The 19,888-nt window shown below is 41.3% G+C and overlaps 2 protein-coding genes across 2 annotated transcripts in view; one reads left to right on the forward strand and one right to left on the reverse strand.

Annotated features, from left to right (window-relative positions):
* The window catches only part of SKAP2 (src kinase associated phosphoprotein 2), a 678,462-nt gene that overhangs the window by 651,594 nt on the left and 6,980 nt on the right, over positions 1-19,888 (forward strand). The window lies entirely within an intron of this gene.
* On the reverse strand, positions 5,673-7,624 carry LOC134928704 (uncharacterized). Its single transcript, XM_063924719.1, has 3 exons — positions 7,561-7,624; positions 7,276-7,485; positions 5,673-6,358 (listed from the first exon to the last, which is right to left on the reverse strand). Exon 3 carries the CDS (start codon positions 6,345-6,347, stop codon positions 5,673-5,675), a length of 675 nt encoding a protein of 224 aa, XP_063780789.1. The 5' UTR covers positions 6,348-6,358; positions 7,276-7,485; positions 7,561-7,624.

The raw sequence follows: 19,888 nt of genomic DNA on the forward strand, positions 1-19,888 counted from the left end.
GAATCATCAGACTGTGTATGTATAACTCTGGGTGCAAAATGGACCTGTGGGTCATGGGACCAACATGGGTTCCCCACTTGTATTGTTGGCCCATGACCACTCCACTCATTAAAAATATGATTTCATATCTTGCTTTTCCACAGCATTTGACACAAATCTGTTTCCAAACTTTATCCATGGTCGTTTTAGACTTCTTATGCATAGAAGGCAATAGGCCTGGAGGAATAACATAAGCATTATAAACAAACAAATGTTTTTTGGGTTGTTTTTTTTACAAGTCTTATAAGACGGGACGTTAGGTCAGGCCTTATTAAATTATATAATCCTGGTTAAATGTCTGAGCTTACATTACTTTTTTTTATTTCTTTTTTCAAACTGTTTTTATTAGGGTAGTAGACAAACAAATACAACAGCATATTTCTGATAACTGGAGACAATATCGTTACATGCCATACATGTCAAGTACCTATATGCTGGTCTCCCAAAATAAAAAGAAGACTTGTCTACTGATCAATCGTAAAATATACATTCAGAGATAAACATTTCATAAAACAGCTAAAAGAAAACCAGGAAAGAAGAGAAAGGGAGGAAAGAATAAGGGAAAAGGAAAGAGAAGAGATATAAAAATTAGGGATAAGCGGGAGTATCCTCAGTGAGAGAATGGGCCCATTAGATAAAAAAAGGGAAGGTATTCCTGTTTGATAGTCTGTAATGTGCAGAAGAGATATCAGGGTGAATAGTGGGAGAGAATCTAAACAACTACATAAGACTGACATACAGGTGACTCCTTGAAGTCACACCAGGGAGACCAAATGGCTGTAAAATTAATGGTTCTTCCCACTGAAAAGGAGATAAGGTCCTCCATTTCTAAGAAGTGATCAATCCTTTTAAACCATTGTTTGATCGAAGGGGGTGTGGTGGATCTCCAAAGAGTCGGTATAACGGCCTTAGCTGCGTTATTAAGGTGTCTAAGTAGTGAGCATTTGTAGGAATGTGTACCTGCCGAGGTCAGATTAAAGAGCCAAAATTCTGGGTCTCTGGGGACTACATCTCTCAATATCAATTCAGAGCATTTAAAAACTTCTGTCCAAAAGGGAGTTATGAGGGAATAGTCCCACCATATATGCAGAAAGCTCCCTGGGGCTTCCTAACATCTCCAGCAAAGATTAGAGAGAGTGGGAAACATCTTATTGAGAACAAGGGTAGTTCTGTACCATCTGTATTTCATTTTATAAAGAGTTTCCATTGTTGATAAACATAAGGAGCTCGCCTGGGTGTTACGGAATATAGAGTCCCAATTAGATTGTGTGGCTAATCTCGGCATCTCTTTCTCCCAGGAAATCATGAAGGTAGGGGGTTGAAGAAATAGATCTTCAATAATAAATGCATAGATCTGGGAAATAGTGTGTGTGGGAGATCGAGGGAGACGCACATTTTTTCAAAAGTAGTGAGATCTCTAGTTATGTCAGAGAGATTCTTGGAAGTTGTTAGGAAATGGTGAACCTGAGGAAAAATTCAAAAAATCAGAACTCGGTAGATTCCAAAGAGATTGAATATCTGAAAATGACCGCACCCTGCCAGAACTCACCAGCTGACCGACCCTAAAAATCCCGGTCTCAGCCCACTGAGCAAAAGCTGTTTCATGGAGACCTGGAATAAATTCGGGATTAAAGAGAAAGGAAGTTAGAGGGGATAATTTGGAGGATATGTGGCTTCTCAATCTAAGCGAATTCCACAATTTAAGTGTGGGGGAGACAGTGGGGTGAGTAACCTTTGGAAGGGTGGGCAGCCAGGGTACAATTTCTATATAATGTGGGAGACATTCCTCTTCTAGAAGTACCCATTGTTTGTAGTCTTTGGCCCGCGTCCATTCTAGAATTTTATTTAACTGTATTGCATGGTAGTAGCTGGGGATATGTGGGAGCTGTTGACCTCCATGATGTTTTCTCCTAAATAGAATTTCATGTTTAAATCTAGGTGTGTTACTGCCCCAGACAAACGCTCGAATGAGATTCTGAATATCCCGGAACCATAGGAGAGGGATGTGTATGGGAAGGGTTTGCAGAAAAAATAATATCCTAGGAAGGGAATTCATTTTGACTACATTTATTCTACCAAACCAAGATAATCGCAATCTCCTCCACTTCTGGAAGTCCAGGCGAAGTGTTTTCAATAAAGGGCTAAAATTTAAGGAAAACAGTTTGGATAAGTCATTGGGGAGCACCAGAAGAGGTGGAGAGAAAGGGAAGGAGCATTTCAAACCCGCAACCACATTAGGAGAAGTAGTTAGGTTCATAGCGATGGATTTGGAATAGTTTATCTTAAAATTAGAAAGGGCTCCAAACCTACCAAATTCCAACATTGGGTTTGGAAGTGAAGTTACCGGGTTCAAAATTAGAGTGAGCAAATCGTCAGCATAAAGAGCCAATTTGTATTCGTTCCCCCTCACTAGCAGACTGGAGATATTTTGGTTGGCCCTGATGCTTCTGGCTAAAGCTTCCATACATAGAACAAAAAGTAGGGGGGACAGAGGGCATCCCTGTCGCGTGCCTTTAGAAATAGTAAAAGAGTCTGATAGGGAGCCATTAATTTTAATTCTGGCGGATGGGGTAGTATAGAGAGATAAAATTCTATGGAGACAGGCGTTACCAAGATGTCTCAAGATGCCAGATAAAAAGCCCCAGTCAACCCTATCAAATGCTTTTTCGGCATCGGTTGATAATACAATGGAGGGGGAGGTAGCTTGGTTAGCATAGTGAATCATATTGAGCACTTTAGAGGTATTGTCCTTGGCCTCTCGACCTAAAACAAAACCAGCCTGGTCTCCATGAATCAAATCCGGTAATAATAATTTAAGGCGATTTGCAATCAATTTGGCAAAAAGTTTTATGTCTATGTTCAGCAACGAAATCGGCCAATAACTGGAACATAGACTGGGATCTTTACCCTCTTTGGGTAAAACTGTGACATGTGCCTCAAGGGATTGTGTAGAGAAATGTGATTTTTCAGAAATAGTGTTAAAGGCCCTTGTAAGAAGAGGGGTTAATTTCTCCTTGAAAGCTTTATAATAAGCAATAAAAAAAACCGTCAGGGCCTGGACTTTTGCCGTTGGGTGAGGAGTCGATGACTTTCATAACCTCCTCGGTAGAGAAGGGGGCATCTAAACCATCTGCATCTTCTTTGGGCAACGTAGGGAAGTTCAAGGATTTTAGGTAGTCAGACACAGCTGTCTGGTGGGACAATACATCTGCCCTCCCATTCGGCCCAGAAAGGTTATATAAGGTGGAGTAATAGGCTTGAAAGGCCCTAGCAATGTGCTGTGTCTCGTGGTGGGGCTGGCCTTGACCATCTTTAATAGAATGAATAAAAGTAAGTGTCCGTTGTTCTCGGAGAGCCTTGGCCAACAGTTTTCCAGGTTTATTGCCCCATTGATAGTATCTGCTCCGGCACTTCCGGTACGTTAATTTAACTCTATTGGAAAGTAATTTATTCAGATCGGCCCGGGTAGCCTCAAGGTCAGAGTAATGTTGAGGGGTTTGAGATTCCTTATGCATAATTTCAAGAGATTTTATCTTAGCTAAGATGTCGTCTCTAAGCTTCTCCCTTTGTTTTTTACGAAGTGAGCCTGTCTGGATACCTAAGACGCATTTATGCACCTCCCAGACCAAAATTTTAGATACATCATCTAGGTCATTAGTACTGATATAGGAGTCTATGGCAGAATCAAATTGAGAGCGGTATGCCATGTCTTATAAAAATGTATCATTAAAACGCCACGACCATTGGCTTCGAGTATGCATCGGAAGACGTATTGTAAGATTAACAGGGGCATGATCGGACCATGTCATTTGCCCTATTGAAGCATCCGAAATTAGATTGAGGTACCGGTGACTTAGAAATAAGTAGTCAATTCTGAAGTATGTCTGATAGGGGTGTGAAAAAAAGGAATAATCTACATCAGAAGGGTGTGTCAGTCTCCATGTGTCGATCAGCTGGTGGTCTAGCAGGGCGCGTCTCACCCTCCTATACTCCTTCTCTGGTCTATAGGAAACATTTTTAGAGGAGTCGTGGAGGGGATCGAGAGTCCAATTTAAATCGCCTCCCATCACCACCACTCCTTCAAGGAGAGGTTCAACTTTTTCCAAAACCGAGGTCAGAAAGGAAGGCTGCTTAGTGTTAGGAGCATAAACATTTAGAAAGGAGAACCGTTGATTATGGATATCACATTTAACTAATAACCCCCTACCTTCAATGAGTCTGTGAGAAGTGACATTAAGGATAGGCAGGTGTCGAGCTAATAGAATAGCCACTCCTAATATCTTGCCAGAAGGGTTATTTGCTGTGAAAACATGGGGGTAATAGCGACGGGACACTACCAATCTTGAAATGTGTTTCCTGAATAAGAGCAACATCAACTTTTTCATCTCTAAGCCATTTAAGGAGTTTAGATCGTTTCTCAGGAATATTCAGGCCTTTTACATTAAGGGTAGTTACATGTAAATTGTCTAGACGACCCATTAGAACTCAAGCCATAACGGATTTGCATTAATCATCATATCAACAACTAGATGGAGAGGGGTAGAAAAGGCCCCAAGAAAAGGTAATAGAGATGAAAGGACTGAGCTTACATTTTATTAAAGCATTCTAGGAAAAATATTTTGGGAGAGTGAATCACAGTATACTGATTTAATATTCCCCCATATATAAATACTTTTTAATAAATATTCAATTTCAATCTAGATGATGGCAAATAATTCAGTAGAAAATACAATCTACTAGTATTAATCAAGTAAGTAAGACTGGTGCTGGTAACACACAGAGGGGTATATTTACTAAGGTCCCGATTTTGACCGAGATGCCGTTTTTTCTTCAAAGTGTCATCTCGGGAATTTACTAAACTCAAATCACGGCAGTGATGAGGGCATTCGTATTTTTTTGTAACTCAAAGAAAAAAATTACGAATGAATACACCATCGGTCAAACGCGGCTGATTAAATATAGAACACGGTCATTTACTAAGCATTCGTATTTGTATTTTAGACCGTGAAAATGGTTTTGCGTTCGTAAACTTTTACTAATCGTAAAAAATTCCTAAAAAAAAGTAGACCTGCTTTTGAGAAGCGTGTTTACATGTGTTGTCAATTATTCATTACTCACACCTGACGTTTTGGACCTTTAAAAGGGGCTACAACACATTTCTCCACACTCTCAATCTGAAATGGCTGCTACTGTGTGTAGTACTGCTGTATTGTTTGCTGTGGGATACCTGTCACTGCTCCATTATGCTACAATAAATCCAAGCCAGGAAAAACAACAGGGTCTGCAGGTTGTATATGTTCCGAGTAGGCTGGCCATGCTTTTTTTTTTATATTGTCCGTTTAAACTTAAAAAAACTTGATGATGACCATGTTATACAGATGGTCACACTAAATGTTATAACTGATTTTACTCGGTATGATTTGGTCAAACTGACCCTAGACCCTGACACAGCACGCTCTCGCCCTGTCTCAATACTCATCTTGCCCTATACACTAATGTTTGTTTTGTTTGGTTGTTGCTAATTAAGCAATACACATATTTTGGAATCACAATTTATTGTAAACAACAGACCAATGTAGTCATAACACATATGTGATAATTTGAAATGCCCACCATATTATGGGCACTACATATTATTTTCTTTTTTTTTGGGTGCTGGGTGCAGAGGCTTGTGGATGCTCGTGGGTGCGGCTTCGACTTGATCGTCGAACTGGTGATTGTACTGGTGTTTGGCTAGGGGTTGTTGTGCCTGAGCTTGAGGTCACATGTATTTGGCCCATTGCACTTAAATTTTGGCTCAAAATATTTAAACTGGCCGTAAGCTGTGTATAAGCGGCAGTATTGTTGGCAATGATTCTAGACAGATTGTCATTTATAACTTGATTGTGCTGTATAATCTGGATCAGTGTTTGGTGTTGCCGCTGTTGCTCATCCATGATGCGCTGATGGTTTGCCTGCATTTGTGAGTTGTCTGCCCTCATCTGCTCCATTGTGTTTGCTATCCGCCCCACCTGCACGATGAGTCTGGCAGAGTTGCGACTAACTTTTGGCAAATGATGGGGCAGACTAGACAGGTGTTGTGTTTGGGTGGTGAGACACGCGGAGTGGTGTGCCTGGTGTGATGCCCAACCTGACCAAAACTCTGGATCCGTTTGCATTGTCCCTGGTGTTGAGCTCATTTGTTGACTTTGAGAAGCTTGCGGTTGTTGTTGAATGTCCTGAGCCATGTTTGCCTGTGTTGGGTCGATGGGCTGCAGGTGTAGTGTATAAGTCTCCTGGGCACGGGCCTGCTGGCCATCGTCGCTCATGATGGCTGGATCTGTATGGGGTGGAACACAGGCAATATTTAGTACATATGTAGCATTGGTTTTACAATACTTTTTCTGCAACATGCATTACTTCATAATATTAATGTAATGGTTAAATGGATTATTTCTTAAACGTAACTATGTTGGTTACCTTTTAGTTAATTGATGTGGCTCAAAACGTATAATACTCATTTGTGTTTTTCTTGTGCCAATTGTAGGATTCAGAGTCATAATTACTGTATACATTCCATGTACTCTTACAAATTTATAAACTTTAAGTTTTTTTGGCATTCTGAAGGTTCCTTTGGGCCAACACACAAAATTCTATCAATGTTTTCAACAATACAATCAGACATTGGTCATGTAAGTCAGTGGATTTATTAAAGAAGTTTACTAATATCGTGGTCTAAAATGTACAACTTAACAAGGTTATTTAATGTTGTAATGTGCCCTATGTATAGAAGTGGATTTTAGGGCCAAGTTTGTTATTTGTTATAGTGTTTAATTTTTTTGGATGATTTTAGTGTTGTTGTGCAGAATTTTTAGTCTAAATGTGTGTATATGGACATCCTATAATTTTGCAAATAACATCATAACATTACACTAACAGCATCTGCTTGCAGTAGATTATTAAATCAAGTTTGAGTGGTCCTTTTTATTTTTGTTTTTACAAGACTAACAGTGGTGCAGATGTATAAACCTGGAGAAGGCATAAGTCAGTGAGAAACCAGTGATATGTGCAAGGTGATAATGGCACAAGGCAAGCATCTCCAAAATGTGGCTTCACAATTTATGTAATTTTTGTACTGCTGCCTTTATCATCTTCCACATAACAGCGTTTTGTCACTTCCTTATGCCTTCACCTGGTTATTTAATAAACTACACTGTTTTTTAACAAAGAAATTAAATGAATTAAAACATTACTCACCAGACACCTGTGGGGATTGCGGATCTACACTTTGGGGGCTTGCCAAAAGTGCCAGTGGTGGCACGGAAGCCACTGCAGAGATGCGCCTTTGGGGGGGTGATGCTGGTGCAGGAGCAGGAGCCTGTACACGGGGCCTCTTGGGTGGCCTTGTAGCCACAGTAACGCTGGCCTGTGATTGGCGCCTTAGTGGCCGCGGAACAGACGAAGAACCTGTGTGATAGTATCCTCATTAGATTTCATATGTAAAATGTGTTTGGATAAGATGTGGTTACAGAAAAAACTTACCAGCATTCCCACCATCATCAGCTCTAGGCAGGGTTGGCTGTGGCCTGGATGTGCTGCTTCTCTGGCGTACTGTAGAAAGAAGAAGAATGTCGATATGAACATACTCTTTGTTTTTTTTTTGTTTTTTTGGGTTAGCAAAAAAAAAAATATGTGTTAGCTGCTGTGACTTAAAGTATGCGATGCGTAGCCTTGCATGCATGACTACATTGGCTGTGTATACTTTAATTGTCTAAATTTCTTAACATTAAATTCAAGCAAAAAAATGATAATAATTGAACAATATTATACTACTTAAAACACATACGTCGTAGCTTTACCAAGACACAATATTGCATGCTATTTTAAATATAAAAATTTTCCAAAAATGTTTTTACAAACACAAATAGCTGGTTTTAAAAAATCAAATTTAAACATACTAATGCATGCAAAAACACAATAACAAAACAACAACAAAAAAAACACAACACCAAAAAAAAAAAACCAGGCCAAAAGAAAATAAAAAAAAAACAAATTAAAAAACGTCATCACACTTCATTAATAAACTCAAAATAACATTAACTTTGTAAAGCAGACAGCTGAAAATGACCAACACAAAAAAAAAAAAATCTGAGTACATAATGCCTAAATAAACATAATTAATACACACAATACACCAAGCCGCCACGACCTGTGTCTCTCCAGATGTAGTGCAACTACACATCCCAGCATGTCCACCAACACATTTGACATTCACTAAGTACAAAAATGTTGTAAGGCATGATGGGACTTGTAGTTTGACAACAGCTGGAGAAACACAGGGTGGCCTGGCCTGCACTACATCACCAACCCATTTGGGGGTCAACACACAGCAAAAAAAAAAAAAAAAAAAAAATAAGGACAAAGCACAGATGATAAAAATAAAGACTGAAATATTATAAACTCACCATCCGCCCTTGGGCGGTCCAAATCACGGACATGAAGTGCAGAAACCACCTCGGGCGGAATCAGCGAACGAATTGGCTCCTCCCAATCTTTATAAGACGCTCGGAAGGGGTGTCCACCCCCGGTTTGCCGGGCAGATTTTGCCTCCTTAGCCATCTTGGCCTTCACACGGCGCTTGATGTCATAGAAGCGTTTCCTACAGGTGTCCTCGGTCCGCCTCACCACACCCTCACTGTTCACAGCAGCAACAACCTTCCCCCATAGGACAGTGTTCCTGCGGGTCGACACCTTAGCTGCATCAGACCCAAACAACTGGCGATGATGCCTCATCAGCTCCCGCACCAGAGCCATGTTTTCTGAGTAGCTAAACTTCACATTGCGGCCCGTCCTTGTAGTGGTACGTGGCTGCGGAGCCACAACACCATCACTATCAGTATCACTTGAAAGCGCAGCCGCAACCTCACCCTCCTCCTCACTAACCTCCTCCCTCTCACTCACCTCCTCCCTCTCACTCACCTCCTCCACCTCACTCACCTCCTCCCTCTCACTCACCTCCTCCCTCTCACTCACCTCCTCCACCTCACTCACCTCCTCCCTCTCACTCACCTCCTCCACCACACTCACCTCTGATTGTGACATAATCAGAAGAAACCACAAAAAACACAGAGAAAAAAAAAAAATAACACACTCCTCCACTACCACTACACACCACACACACACACACACACACACACACACACACACACACACACACACACACACACAAACACTCACTCACAAACAATGACTATAGAGGTAACTAAAATACAAAATACAAAAAAATAGACAGACTTTTAAATAACTCCACAACAAGTATGACAAGACTATTTACACACACAGTACAGCACTCACCAATCACAAAACTCCGCCTCAAAACCTCCACAAACTCCACAAAACTCTCCAACTCCAACAACACCTTCCTCTCTCCTCACCACTAGCTAAACCCACGAGGTGCGGCCGGTTTGGGGCGTTTTTATACTAATGTGCACAGACACTCCTCCACCACGAATCCAACCAATCACGGCCGAGTGACAAAAACGAAACTTAGGAAAAAAACGCGCCATTGAACGGACAAACACTGCCGTAACAGAAATGTGACGCATTCGTAAAAAAACCCACAGAACACGGCCGTAAAATCTCAAAATCGGCCGCATTATACCTTACAAAAACACGAATGACATCGACATCGGAAAACAAAAAAAATACAAATACGACAGCTTAGTAAATTCGTCGTAATCAATTCAAAAAGTTGCAAAATTACACTTTCGATGTCATTCGTGTTGATTCTCACTCAAAATCGGGAAGAATACGAATCTTAGTAAATTTACCTCAGAGTGAGTATACTGTATAAAGGTGTGGCATTTGGGTTTGCTCTGTGGAACCCCTATACATTAATAGAGCATTTCCTTCTGTAAAACATTTGTTGCAAACTTTCAGCCAATTAAAAACAAGTTTTCATGTACTATTTTTCACCTATAAACAGGGACCAGTATGAAATGCTGGTGTACGGGATCCCGGCTGCATTGATCCCGTCCGCCGTAATGCCGGCAGCGGGATGAGCGCTCACCACAGGTTCTATTCTCCCTCCATGGGTGTCGTGGACACCCACAGAGGGAGAAGTGACTGTGGCGCCAGTATTCCGGCGGCGGCATTTCACTGCTAGTCTGGATTCCGGCGTTACCTTTCTGACTGCCGGGATCCAGACTAGCGGTATTTTAATCGCTTCCCATAAACAAATATGTGACTTTTTCATTTTAATGGTTAAGGAAGACATCCTTATGTAGGAGTAAAACCTCCCATAAAACATTATACAAACAGTCACAATAATACCTCAACAAGATGGATTCTTGCTAAAGATGCAGAGACACCCACGGAACACAACATTCTTACATTCTCCTGCGTGTAAGCTGTTAGAAATGAGGTTTAGTTTAATGCTTTTGAACAAATTGCAAGATCTTTAGCACATATACAGTAGTGTTACACTGTGCAATATCAAATAGACTTACTTTTTAACATATATTTATAATATCATGGCTAAGGCACTTGAATGTTTTTTCACTGATAGAGGCACAATACTTGTCTTTATTACCAGCATGGAAAATCTATGACTGCAGGTAGAACTTAGAAATCTGCAGGTTATGTTATCTTTCATACAGAACTATGGATTCAGTGTACAGATGTAGCCATGCCTATCTTGCTGCAATGCTGTATACTGCATTGCGGGTCGGTCTGTGACTAACCGCAGACAGCGATTGCTCCAGTAGTTTCATTAGCAATTAATGGAGCGATGACTGGCTGCGAATAGTTGCAGCCCGGCATGCCATGCAGCAAGCCGTGTTGCAGTGGATTCAGTGAGATTTACCAGCGGCCGGGATGCTGGCTGTCAATATACCAACAGCTGCCTCCTGGCTGCCAGTATGACGGCTGCAGAGCGAGCGCAAAGAGTACCCTTGCGGGCTCGGTGGCTCGCTTAGCTCACCACAGGATCTATTCCCACACTATGGGTGTCGTGGACCACACGAGTTGGAATAGTCCTGTAGCGCCGGTATTCCGGCTGCCGGCATTGCCAGCTCTCGGAATTCTGGCGTCGGTGTCCTGGTCGCCGGGATCCCGACAGCCGGCAAATTAAACGGATCCCGTTGCAGCATGCCGCATCGCAGAAAGATGAGCATGGCTACAGCTATATATCCTTCTATTTGCTTTTCGTTTTCACCCATGGCATGTCTTATATTCATGTATTGCTTATCTCGCACACTGTAACCTATGTAGTGCGCCCAAAAAGTCCGTCACACTTGGTTCTTTAGTAAATTGAACAATCCATGGATTTAATGATGTTGGGATTATCATGTATCCCACTATTCTATTCCAAATCCCAATTTTTTTAATATATCCATGTATTGCCACCAATGTAATGCTTTTAATAATCTCTATCTGCTCATTACATGGCATTTCTTCCAGGCGTTGCTGTTTCTGCCCATGGTATCCTATGTAGTGTACCTAGGATGGCTGCCTCGCCTGGTACCTTCATGGGTAGGATGAACAATCCTTTGAATTGATGACTAGGGATATATTTAATAAAGGGTGATTTTAATCTATATAGATCAATTTGAAATCACTGAAAATCAATCTACAGTCAATAAATGTTGTGTTTCGGGGGTAAAACGTACATTTATATGCAGACAATTTTATATACCGTTTTTTAAATGTTAGTAAATGTGCGTTTTATCCCCTGAACTACAAAATTGATTTAGATCAATTTTTAACAATTTTAAATCGATCTAAGTCAAGATAAATCATCCTTTAGTAAATCTACCCCAAAATGTCTGCTTCACTAATGTACTATGCTGACTGTTTATGTATTGTATGCAAATATAAAGTGCCTTAAGCTATATAAAATTATTATTGTTATTATACCTGCAAGGATATGAATTGTCCCTGTACATTGCGACCTGTATATGCCGAGCTATACTTTGGGAATCACTAAAATATGTATGTGCACTTATAGACACATATTTTAATTACTGTACATGTATGTAAGCACACCCTGTCTCCTCCTCGTACGGAAGGATGTGAGGGTATACAGTCATCATCATATACAGATGTCTATTTACAAATTGTGATTTTCTCAGTCACCATGTGTAAAATGCCCTAAATTAGTGAAAATATACCACTATACTAAATGCCCCATACCTTCCGGTTTTTGCTGGACGAACTTACAGGTGTGAGCTTAAACTACCATTAACTACCACTAAATTAAGGGGAACTAATTGAAATAAAATGGCTATTTTGGTATCCTTTTTCACTTTGAGTTCTCTTAGGAGAAAAGTGCTATATAAATAATAATAATGATACTTAATTGGTTATTCTTGTAAATAAATCTTCTGTAAAAACCAGGGTTTTTCACTGGTCATCACCATTCACAACGGTCCCAGGTCCTCCAGTGACCCAGGTCTTCTGTCTAACAGTGGACGCTTGGAGATGATGTCATTTTCAAGCACTACTGTGCCCGCCATTCAACTCGTGACCCGGGTCATGCCTTTCAAACCTCAGGCAACCCGGCCCGTTCCTGGGAATAACCCCAATACTGAGCAGGATCGCAGACCTGTGACATCTACCTGGAGCAGGTCTGTCGAGACAAAGCCGAGACCCGGGTCGGGACGTAGCCTCGCCAATATCCCGGGTCATAAGCCTGTGTCTGAAAGGGGTATAATTCTGTCCCTAACACTAACTTTAACCCAAATGCTAAACTTAATGTTAAGGTGCCACCTTGGGAGATCTCATCCTGGCGCCTTGATGTGTGATTTAGGGTTAACATTTATTTTTACAGGCAACTCTAACGCTAATCTTAATGAAAATTTTGCAGGTGTTGATATTAATTATGTTGACATTTTAACCTTGTCAACATCATCAATGTCAGCCTCCTGCTGTCAGTATTGTGAATGTCTACATTGTGAACAATGGCATCCTGAATGCATACAGTGTACAGTGGCTGCTTACATTTGTTGCAAGACAGTGTGGATCCCTTGTGGCACCATATTAATGAATAATAATAATATTATTGCTCAATCTTATATTACTCTCAATTAGTATGTCAATTTGTCATTTCATTAGAGTCAAATGACAAAAACTTGTATCTTGATGAACACATTTTTCTTTAATAACTTATTTCCGAAGACTACATTCACAAAACTGTAAGAGCAAGTAACATAGAAAGACAAGCCACAATCAGGGCCGGAGCTTCCACTAGGCAGCTTTAGGCAGCTGCCTAGGGGCGCCGGGACCTGAGGGGGCGGCCTGCTACAGCTGCCTAAAAAAGGTAGCATAGTCCTACCTTTCACAGCCACTGCAATCCCCCAGAACTCGTATCTTACAGTAGCCACGACTGCTAAGCCCCCGTATTGCAGCCTCCAGCTCCACCTCCACCCGGCACAGGCAGTAACTTTGACAGCTCCTGTAGTCCTGGCTGGGGGTGACATGCAGCACTGCTCTTCATTCCAGGCTCTTTCACAGACTACTCAGTTCCAACTCTGCACTGCAGCCTGCAGGTAAGGTGGCTGCACAGTGCATTCTCTGCATTGATAAGGAAAGAGGGCGAGAGCAGCGGTGTGGTGAAGGGGTGGGGGGAGGAGATAAGGAGCTGGCATGCACACAGTCTGGGGGGATGAGCAGCAGCATGCACACAGATTTTTGGGGGGATAGAACAGCAGACATTTAACAGAGTAGGGGGAGGGGGTGAGAGCAGCATGCCTTTCATCTGAAGGGTGGGTAGGGGGAAGGGGCAGAAGGCAGAAGTTTTGCCTAGGGTGCCGAGAAACCTTGCACTGGCCCTGGCCACAATACCTTTTAATAACTTTAGTATCTTTCCCAAACTTCAACATTTACCAAGTTCATTTACAGATCACCTATTGGATATTCTTTACAGTATATTATGTTCTACACCATCTAGTGGTAAAAATGGAGAATTGCACCTATGTGAAGTAGGCTTAAGTTCCAAGTCATCAAGTGTCAGCCATGTGCAGAAATGAATCATGACAAAACCATGTTGTTGATAAGTTGTTACAAGCAATTATTGTGCGCTTAAGGATGAATGCCTCAGTAACATTACTGACAGAGCACATGATGCTTTCCTATTCAGTACAACATACAATGCAGAAGGGAATAACCAGAGAAAGAATATGTGCATTTGATGAATGAGTCTCTACGTTACATGAAGAATATGCTAGGGAATGGCCACTTGAAATCCTTAAATTTTTGCAAACACATTATTTGGACGTAACCACAGTAGTTTTCATTGCACCCGAGCAAAAACGCCAGCACTGATAAGGAATGTATTTAGTGTGTATTACGCATACATAATTCATTCAGACATTGTTTATGGCTAAATGTAACATATATAATCTGTACATTAAATTGGTTAAATTATTTTTAACTTAATAAAAACATTTTGTCAGCGCCTGCAGCTTTTGTAAACATTTATGAAGGTTTTATTAAAGGAAAAGCCTGCGATTCATATGGTATTTATTTAACAAATTGAAAGCAGCCTATTTATAAAATTCGTTCTATAAGTGTAGATCCATTTTTGAATGTTGTCTTAGCTTGTGAAGATTTGTGTTTTTCTTGAAAAATGCTCAAGTATGTGTGCCCTTCTGCTTTCACGTTACACAATTACTAGCTGTTACGTGAGTGTATTTAAGCCTCTGGCACTGCAGGAATTGCTATCCTTCAAAGCTTTTGGGGCATTTGGGTAGATTTTAACCTCTGCACCTTGATCGTTATAAATCTCTATGCTGTTACTTTCCTTAAAAGGAATACAGTGTCTCAGTTTTGCAGCTGACTTTTGCACCCCTGGGTTCAATTATGGTTTGTTACATCAGTTTGTGAGAATGTGGTCAATAACATATTATAGTACAGACAAAAGTTGCAAAAGTTTATTTGTTGTTTATTTTACTATTGCATTGTTCAAGCAGAGTGGGGTGAAAATACACTTTTTTATCAAGCTCCAAAGAATTAACTAATTAACATGTTAAGTTGTTTTGTTTACAGTCATTGTTTTACATCCGTTATCATACATTTCTTATTTTTATTGCCTTTTATTTAAATAGTGCCATTACATTTTTTATTCTATACTGAACATTTAATAACAATAAATGTTGTAAATTTAATAATAAGGTTAATAAGAATAAATGTTGTTAAGTCTAAGGGGGGTATTTATTAACGCTTGGAGAGAGATAAAATTGTGAGAGATAAAGTACTAGCCAGTCAGCTTCTCCCTTACATTTTACAGGCTGTATTTGAAAAATGACAGGAGCTCATTACTTTATCTCTCACAATGCTAAACTGTGTAGCTCCACAACAAGCTGGGAAGACAACAGTCCATGCATAACACTGTGTGGAATTGTAAAGGGGGGTACACACGGAGAGATCCGTGTTTAAAATCTAAGCAATCTGCATGCAGGCTCAATCTAGTGGGTCGCTCACTTCAGTGCTGTGTGAAGTGAGCGCCCCCCTGTACCCCCTCCCCCTTCGTTCAGCACACATCGCGCTGTGCTGAGTGGGCGGAGAGATGTGTGCTGAGCAGTCTGTGTTAAGATCACTCAGCACACATCTCTCCCGTCAGTATTGGCCTTTAGAATTAGATTTTGTGGCAACATACAGAACAAGGTGAATATTTTGGCTTAAAAAGTTGCTCATCTATAGTCTCAACCATTCTGGAATGAAAATGATTGCCTTAATTGAATCCACCTGCTTGTCATCTCTGCAACACATGTATTTTTGTAGTTTTAACGAGTATCACAAGTCATCAACAATTATATCGGGTTAATAGTGTATTTGAAAGTACATATGGGTGTTGGCTACACACAGTTACTGTAAAGCAGGGGTGGGGAACCTCAGGCCCGAGGGCCATATAAGGCCCTCAAAGCCACTTGATCCGGCCCGGCCAGGCTCACCTACCGAGCGCTCGCTGAGATTTTACCACCAGCGGGTGCCCGGCTCCTCAGCAGCAGCCGGAGGCAGGAACTCACTCCTGAGCTCCAGCTTCTGGCTCAGGCAGTGTACATGTGCGGCACTATGGGAGAGACGTCATGACATCTCCCATAGTTTCGAGGAGAGGGAGAGCAGCGGTCCAGAAGCAGGAGCAGGGCTGGTGAGCATTGTGGTTTTTTTTTTCTTTCTTTCTTTCTTTTAATGTGTGTGTGTGTGTGTGTGTGTGTGTGTGTGTGTGTGTGTGTGTGTGTGTAAGCGGCACTACTAGGGGGCATATTTAATGGGGCATAACTACAGGGGGCATATTTAATGGGGCATAACTACAGGGGGCATAACAACTGAAGGGGTATATCTAATGGGCCAAAACAACTGACAGTGGGCATATCTAATGGAGCAGAACAACTGACTGGGGGCAAATCTAATAGGGGCATAACAAGTGACTGGGGGCATAACTACTGAGGGCAGGCTAATTTTTAAGTTGATAATTTTTGTATGGCCCCCGAAGGATTTTATAAATATCCAAATGGTCCTTAGTAGAAAAAAGGTTCCCCACCCCTGCTGTAAAGTGTATCTGTCCCTTACACATACTGGAGGCAGATGTTTTGGGGTTCATCTAGTATTCGTTCAGCATTTCCATCTTATTACAACAAATGATATTTTGGCAAAAAATATAGTTCAATTTAATTATACCGAAGAAAACAAAGTGTGCCCTTTGTGATTGAAATACCATCATTCTCTATCATCCACAGATGTACACTAGCATATCATTACTAAACACACACATATACTATTAATATATATATATATATATATATATATATAGCGGTAATGGGATCGGCACTCAGGGTGGGGGCTGCTGGAATACTTGCTGCGGTGCCTTCTGTGATCTATTGCAAGATCCAATGTAGTAGAAGGAGAAATCAGCGGCACTCAGCAGTCGGAATTATGCAGTATAGAAAACTTTTATTGCAGTACTACGGCATTTCGGGGAACAAGCCCCGTCTTCAGGGACAAAACATACACAAATAGACATACACTTACATCACATTTATACCCAACTAAACAGGTAATCATTGACAGGATTCAACTCACCTGTCCGGTACCGCTGCAGACGCCGCGTCCGTCCGCGCTAACAACGGATCACAGGGCCCTGACGTCAGCAGGCGACGCCGGGCAGGGAGCCGGTCCCGGAAGTTTTCTATACTGCATAATTCCGACTGCTGAGTGCCGCTAATTTCTCCTTCTACTATATATATATATATACACACACACAGTATATATGTACATGGATGTAGATATATAGACGGATAGAAGGATAGATACAGTAGCTATAGAGATAGATAGATAGATAGATAGATAGATAGATAGATAGATAGATAGATAGATAGATAGATAGATAGATAGATATGTATTATACGTAAATACACACATTAGGGTTAATTTTTTTTTGTCAAAGCCAATTAAGCAACCAGTAAGTTTATGGAGTCTGGGAGAAAGCCAGAGTACCCATGCAAGCATGAGAGAACATACAAACACCACACAGATGGGCCATGAACAGGAATTTAATCATTACCTCAGTGCTGCAAGGCAGTAATGCTAACCATGATGCCATCTATGTTAAATTGATGTCATACATTCATTTACAGTGTATGTTACATGTATGTGGCTTTGATGTGCCAGTTTATATACATTTCTTTGTCAGTTGGCGATGGTTACATTTGTACCACAGGGAACAGAAAGCACCATTTTCATTTAGTGCTCAGCATGTGAGATAACATTGTACTTTAATGACCTGGCATAATGTCTGCTAGAATAGCACTGTCACTGCACAAACTGCCCATAATTCTCTGATAAGTGTTCCAGGAGATAGAAACTGCCCTGTGTTACTCTTAAGGAAGTGCTTTATTGCACTACAGGGGAATTGTATTTACCCAGCGGTTGGAATAACAGTATAGCAGAAGGAGTTAACAAAAACAAAAAAAACGAAGTTACCCTCACTTCTCCAGCACTTCAGAGCACAGCCCAAGGAAATATATATATATATATATATATATATATATATATATATATACATACATACACACACATGTAATTCCAAATCAGCCGGCACTCATGGATAAATATTAGATAACCCTGGTGCCCTAATCCAGATAACAGATACGACACCCAAAGAGGATAAATAATGGCACTCAGGAGGCAATTTTTCAGATGCAAGAGCTGTTCATGTTGTTGACGTTTCAGGGGATTGCACCCCTTTCTCAAGACATACCAGCTTTGGTATGTCTTGCATAAGGGGTGCAATCCCCCAAAACGTGGACAACATGACCAGCTCTTGCATCTGAAAAAATTGCCTCCTGAGTGCCATGTTTCTCTAAAATACCAAGATTTTAGAGGGTCTTAAGCTATAGGGTAAGACATTGCAACTAAGCAATTAAGTTTTCATATAACAACAATTTCTTAGACCAGTTTAAAGGAAAAAAATGTAAAAGCGTGTGTTGCACGGGATTTTATGTTCACTCTGGAGACTAACACACACACACACACACATTATTTAATATATATATATATATATATATATATATATATATTTTTATATATATATATAAAAGCACATATCGACACCTGACAGGGGGGTACACATGGGGCCCCGCGCGACGCTATCGCTAAATTGGCCTGCATGCAAGCACAATCTAGCACATCGCTCATTTCACCCACTCGGTGAAATGAGTGGCCCCCGTCACCCCCCCCCCCCCCCCCCCCTTGCTCACCACACATCGCGCCTGTGCTGAGCGGGGGGAAAGATGTGTGCTGAGCGGTCTATGACAGAATGCTCAACACACATCTCTCCTCGTGTGTACTGCTTTTCCTTTCATTAGAAGCATTTCACGACTACTCTCAACATCTAATCTTCAAGCTGATCTGCTATAGGCAGGTCATACAGCTGATGATCTTGATGGCAGGTGGTATAGGTTGGGGAAGCTAAAGCCCCCCCAGGGGATGATTAAGTAAGGAAACTGTCAGGAATTGGGAGAGGTGCAGGACCAGTACATGAGTTTTGGGTGCCTCCAACCTGCTCCCCCTTTCTTACAATGTGTAGCAGAATTGGAGTGTGGCACAGGGTTGTGACGACATAGCCCAGTGCCAGAAGTTTAGCCCATAACAAACATGGAGAAACAGCAGCTGGCAGCTTCACATGTAAGAAGATCCAGTTGCTGCACCTTCCTTTACTCAGTGTGGGTGTGAGGCGGTGACAACCAGGACACTAAATGAGTGTCATTATGTAATTCTCATTCAGTGTCTAGGTACCCTAGTAGCATCCTTTTTTCGTGAAGGCCCTTAAGAGGTCTGGCTAAAATGAATATAGAATCAAAATAAGTAATATCTCAAATGTTAAAATATATAAAATATTTTTTAAGCTAATAACATATAAAAATATTTATATGTAAGAAAAATGTACAACCTTTTATTTACAGGCTCAACATTAAGTGTTACAGAAATGGGTGTAGTATGGTATGCCGGTGGCCGGGCTCCCGGCGACCAGCATACCGGCACCGGGAGCCCGACCGCCGGCATACCGACAGTGTGGCGAGCACAAATGAGCCCCTTGCGGGCTCGCTGCGCTCGCCATGCTGCGGGCACGGTGGCGCGTTACGTGCGCCTCGCTATTTATTCTCCCTCCAGGGGGGTCGTGGACCCCCACGAGGGAGAATATCTGTCGGTATGCCGAGTGTTGGGATTCCGACGCCGGTATACTGACATTCGGCAACCTGAAGACCACCCACAGAAACTACATAAATATAATAAACTGCTATGCTTGTATTTAGAATTTCTTTGTAGTAACTGGAAGTTATCATTCTCACATTCTTTGTTCCTATAGTTAAAG

Source organism: Pseudophryne corroboree, chromosome 5 (assembly GCF_028390025.1).
Source record: "Pseudophryne corroboree isolate aPseCor3 chromosome 5, aPseCor3.hap2, whole genome shotgun sequence".
NCBI classification, from domain to species: Eukaryota; Metazoa; Chordata; class Amphibia; order Anura; family Myobatrachidae; genus Pseudophryne; species Pseudophryne corroboree.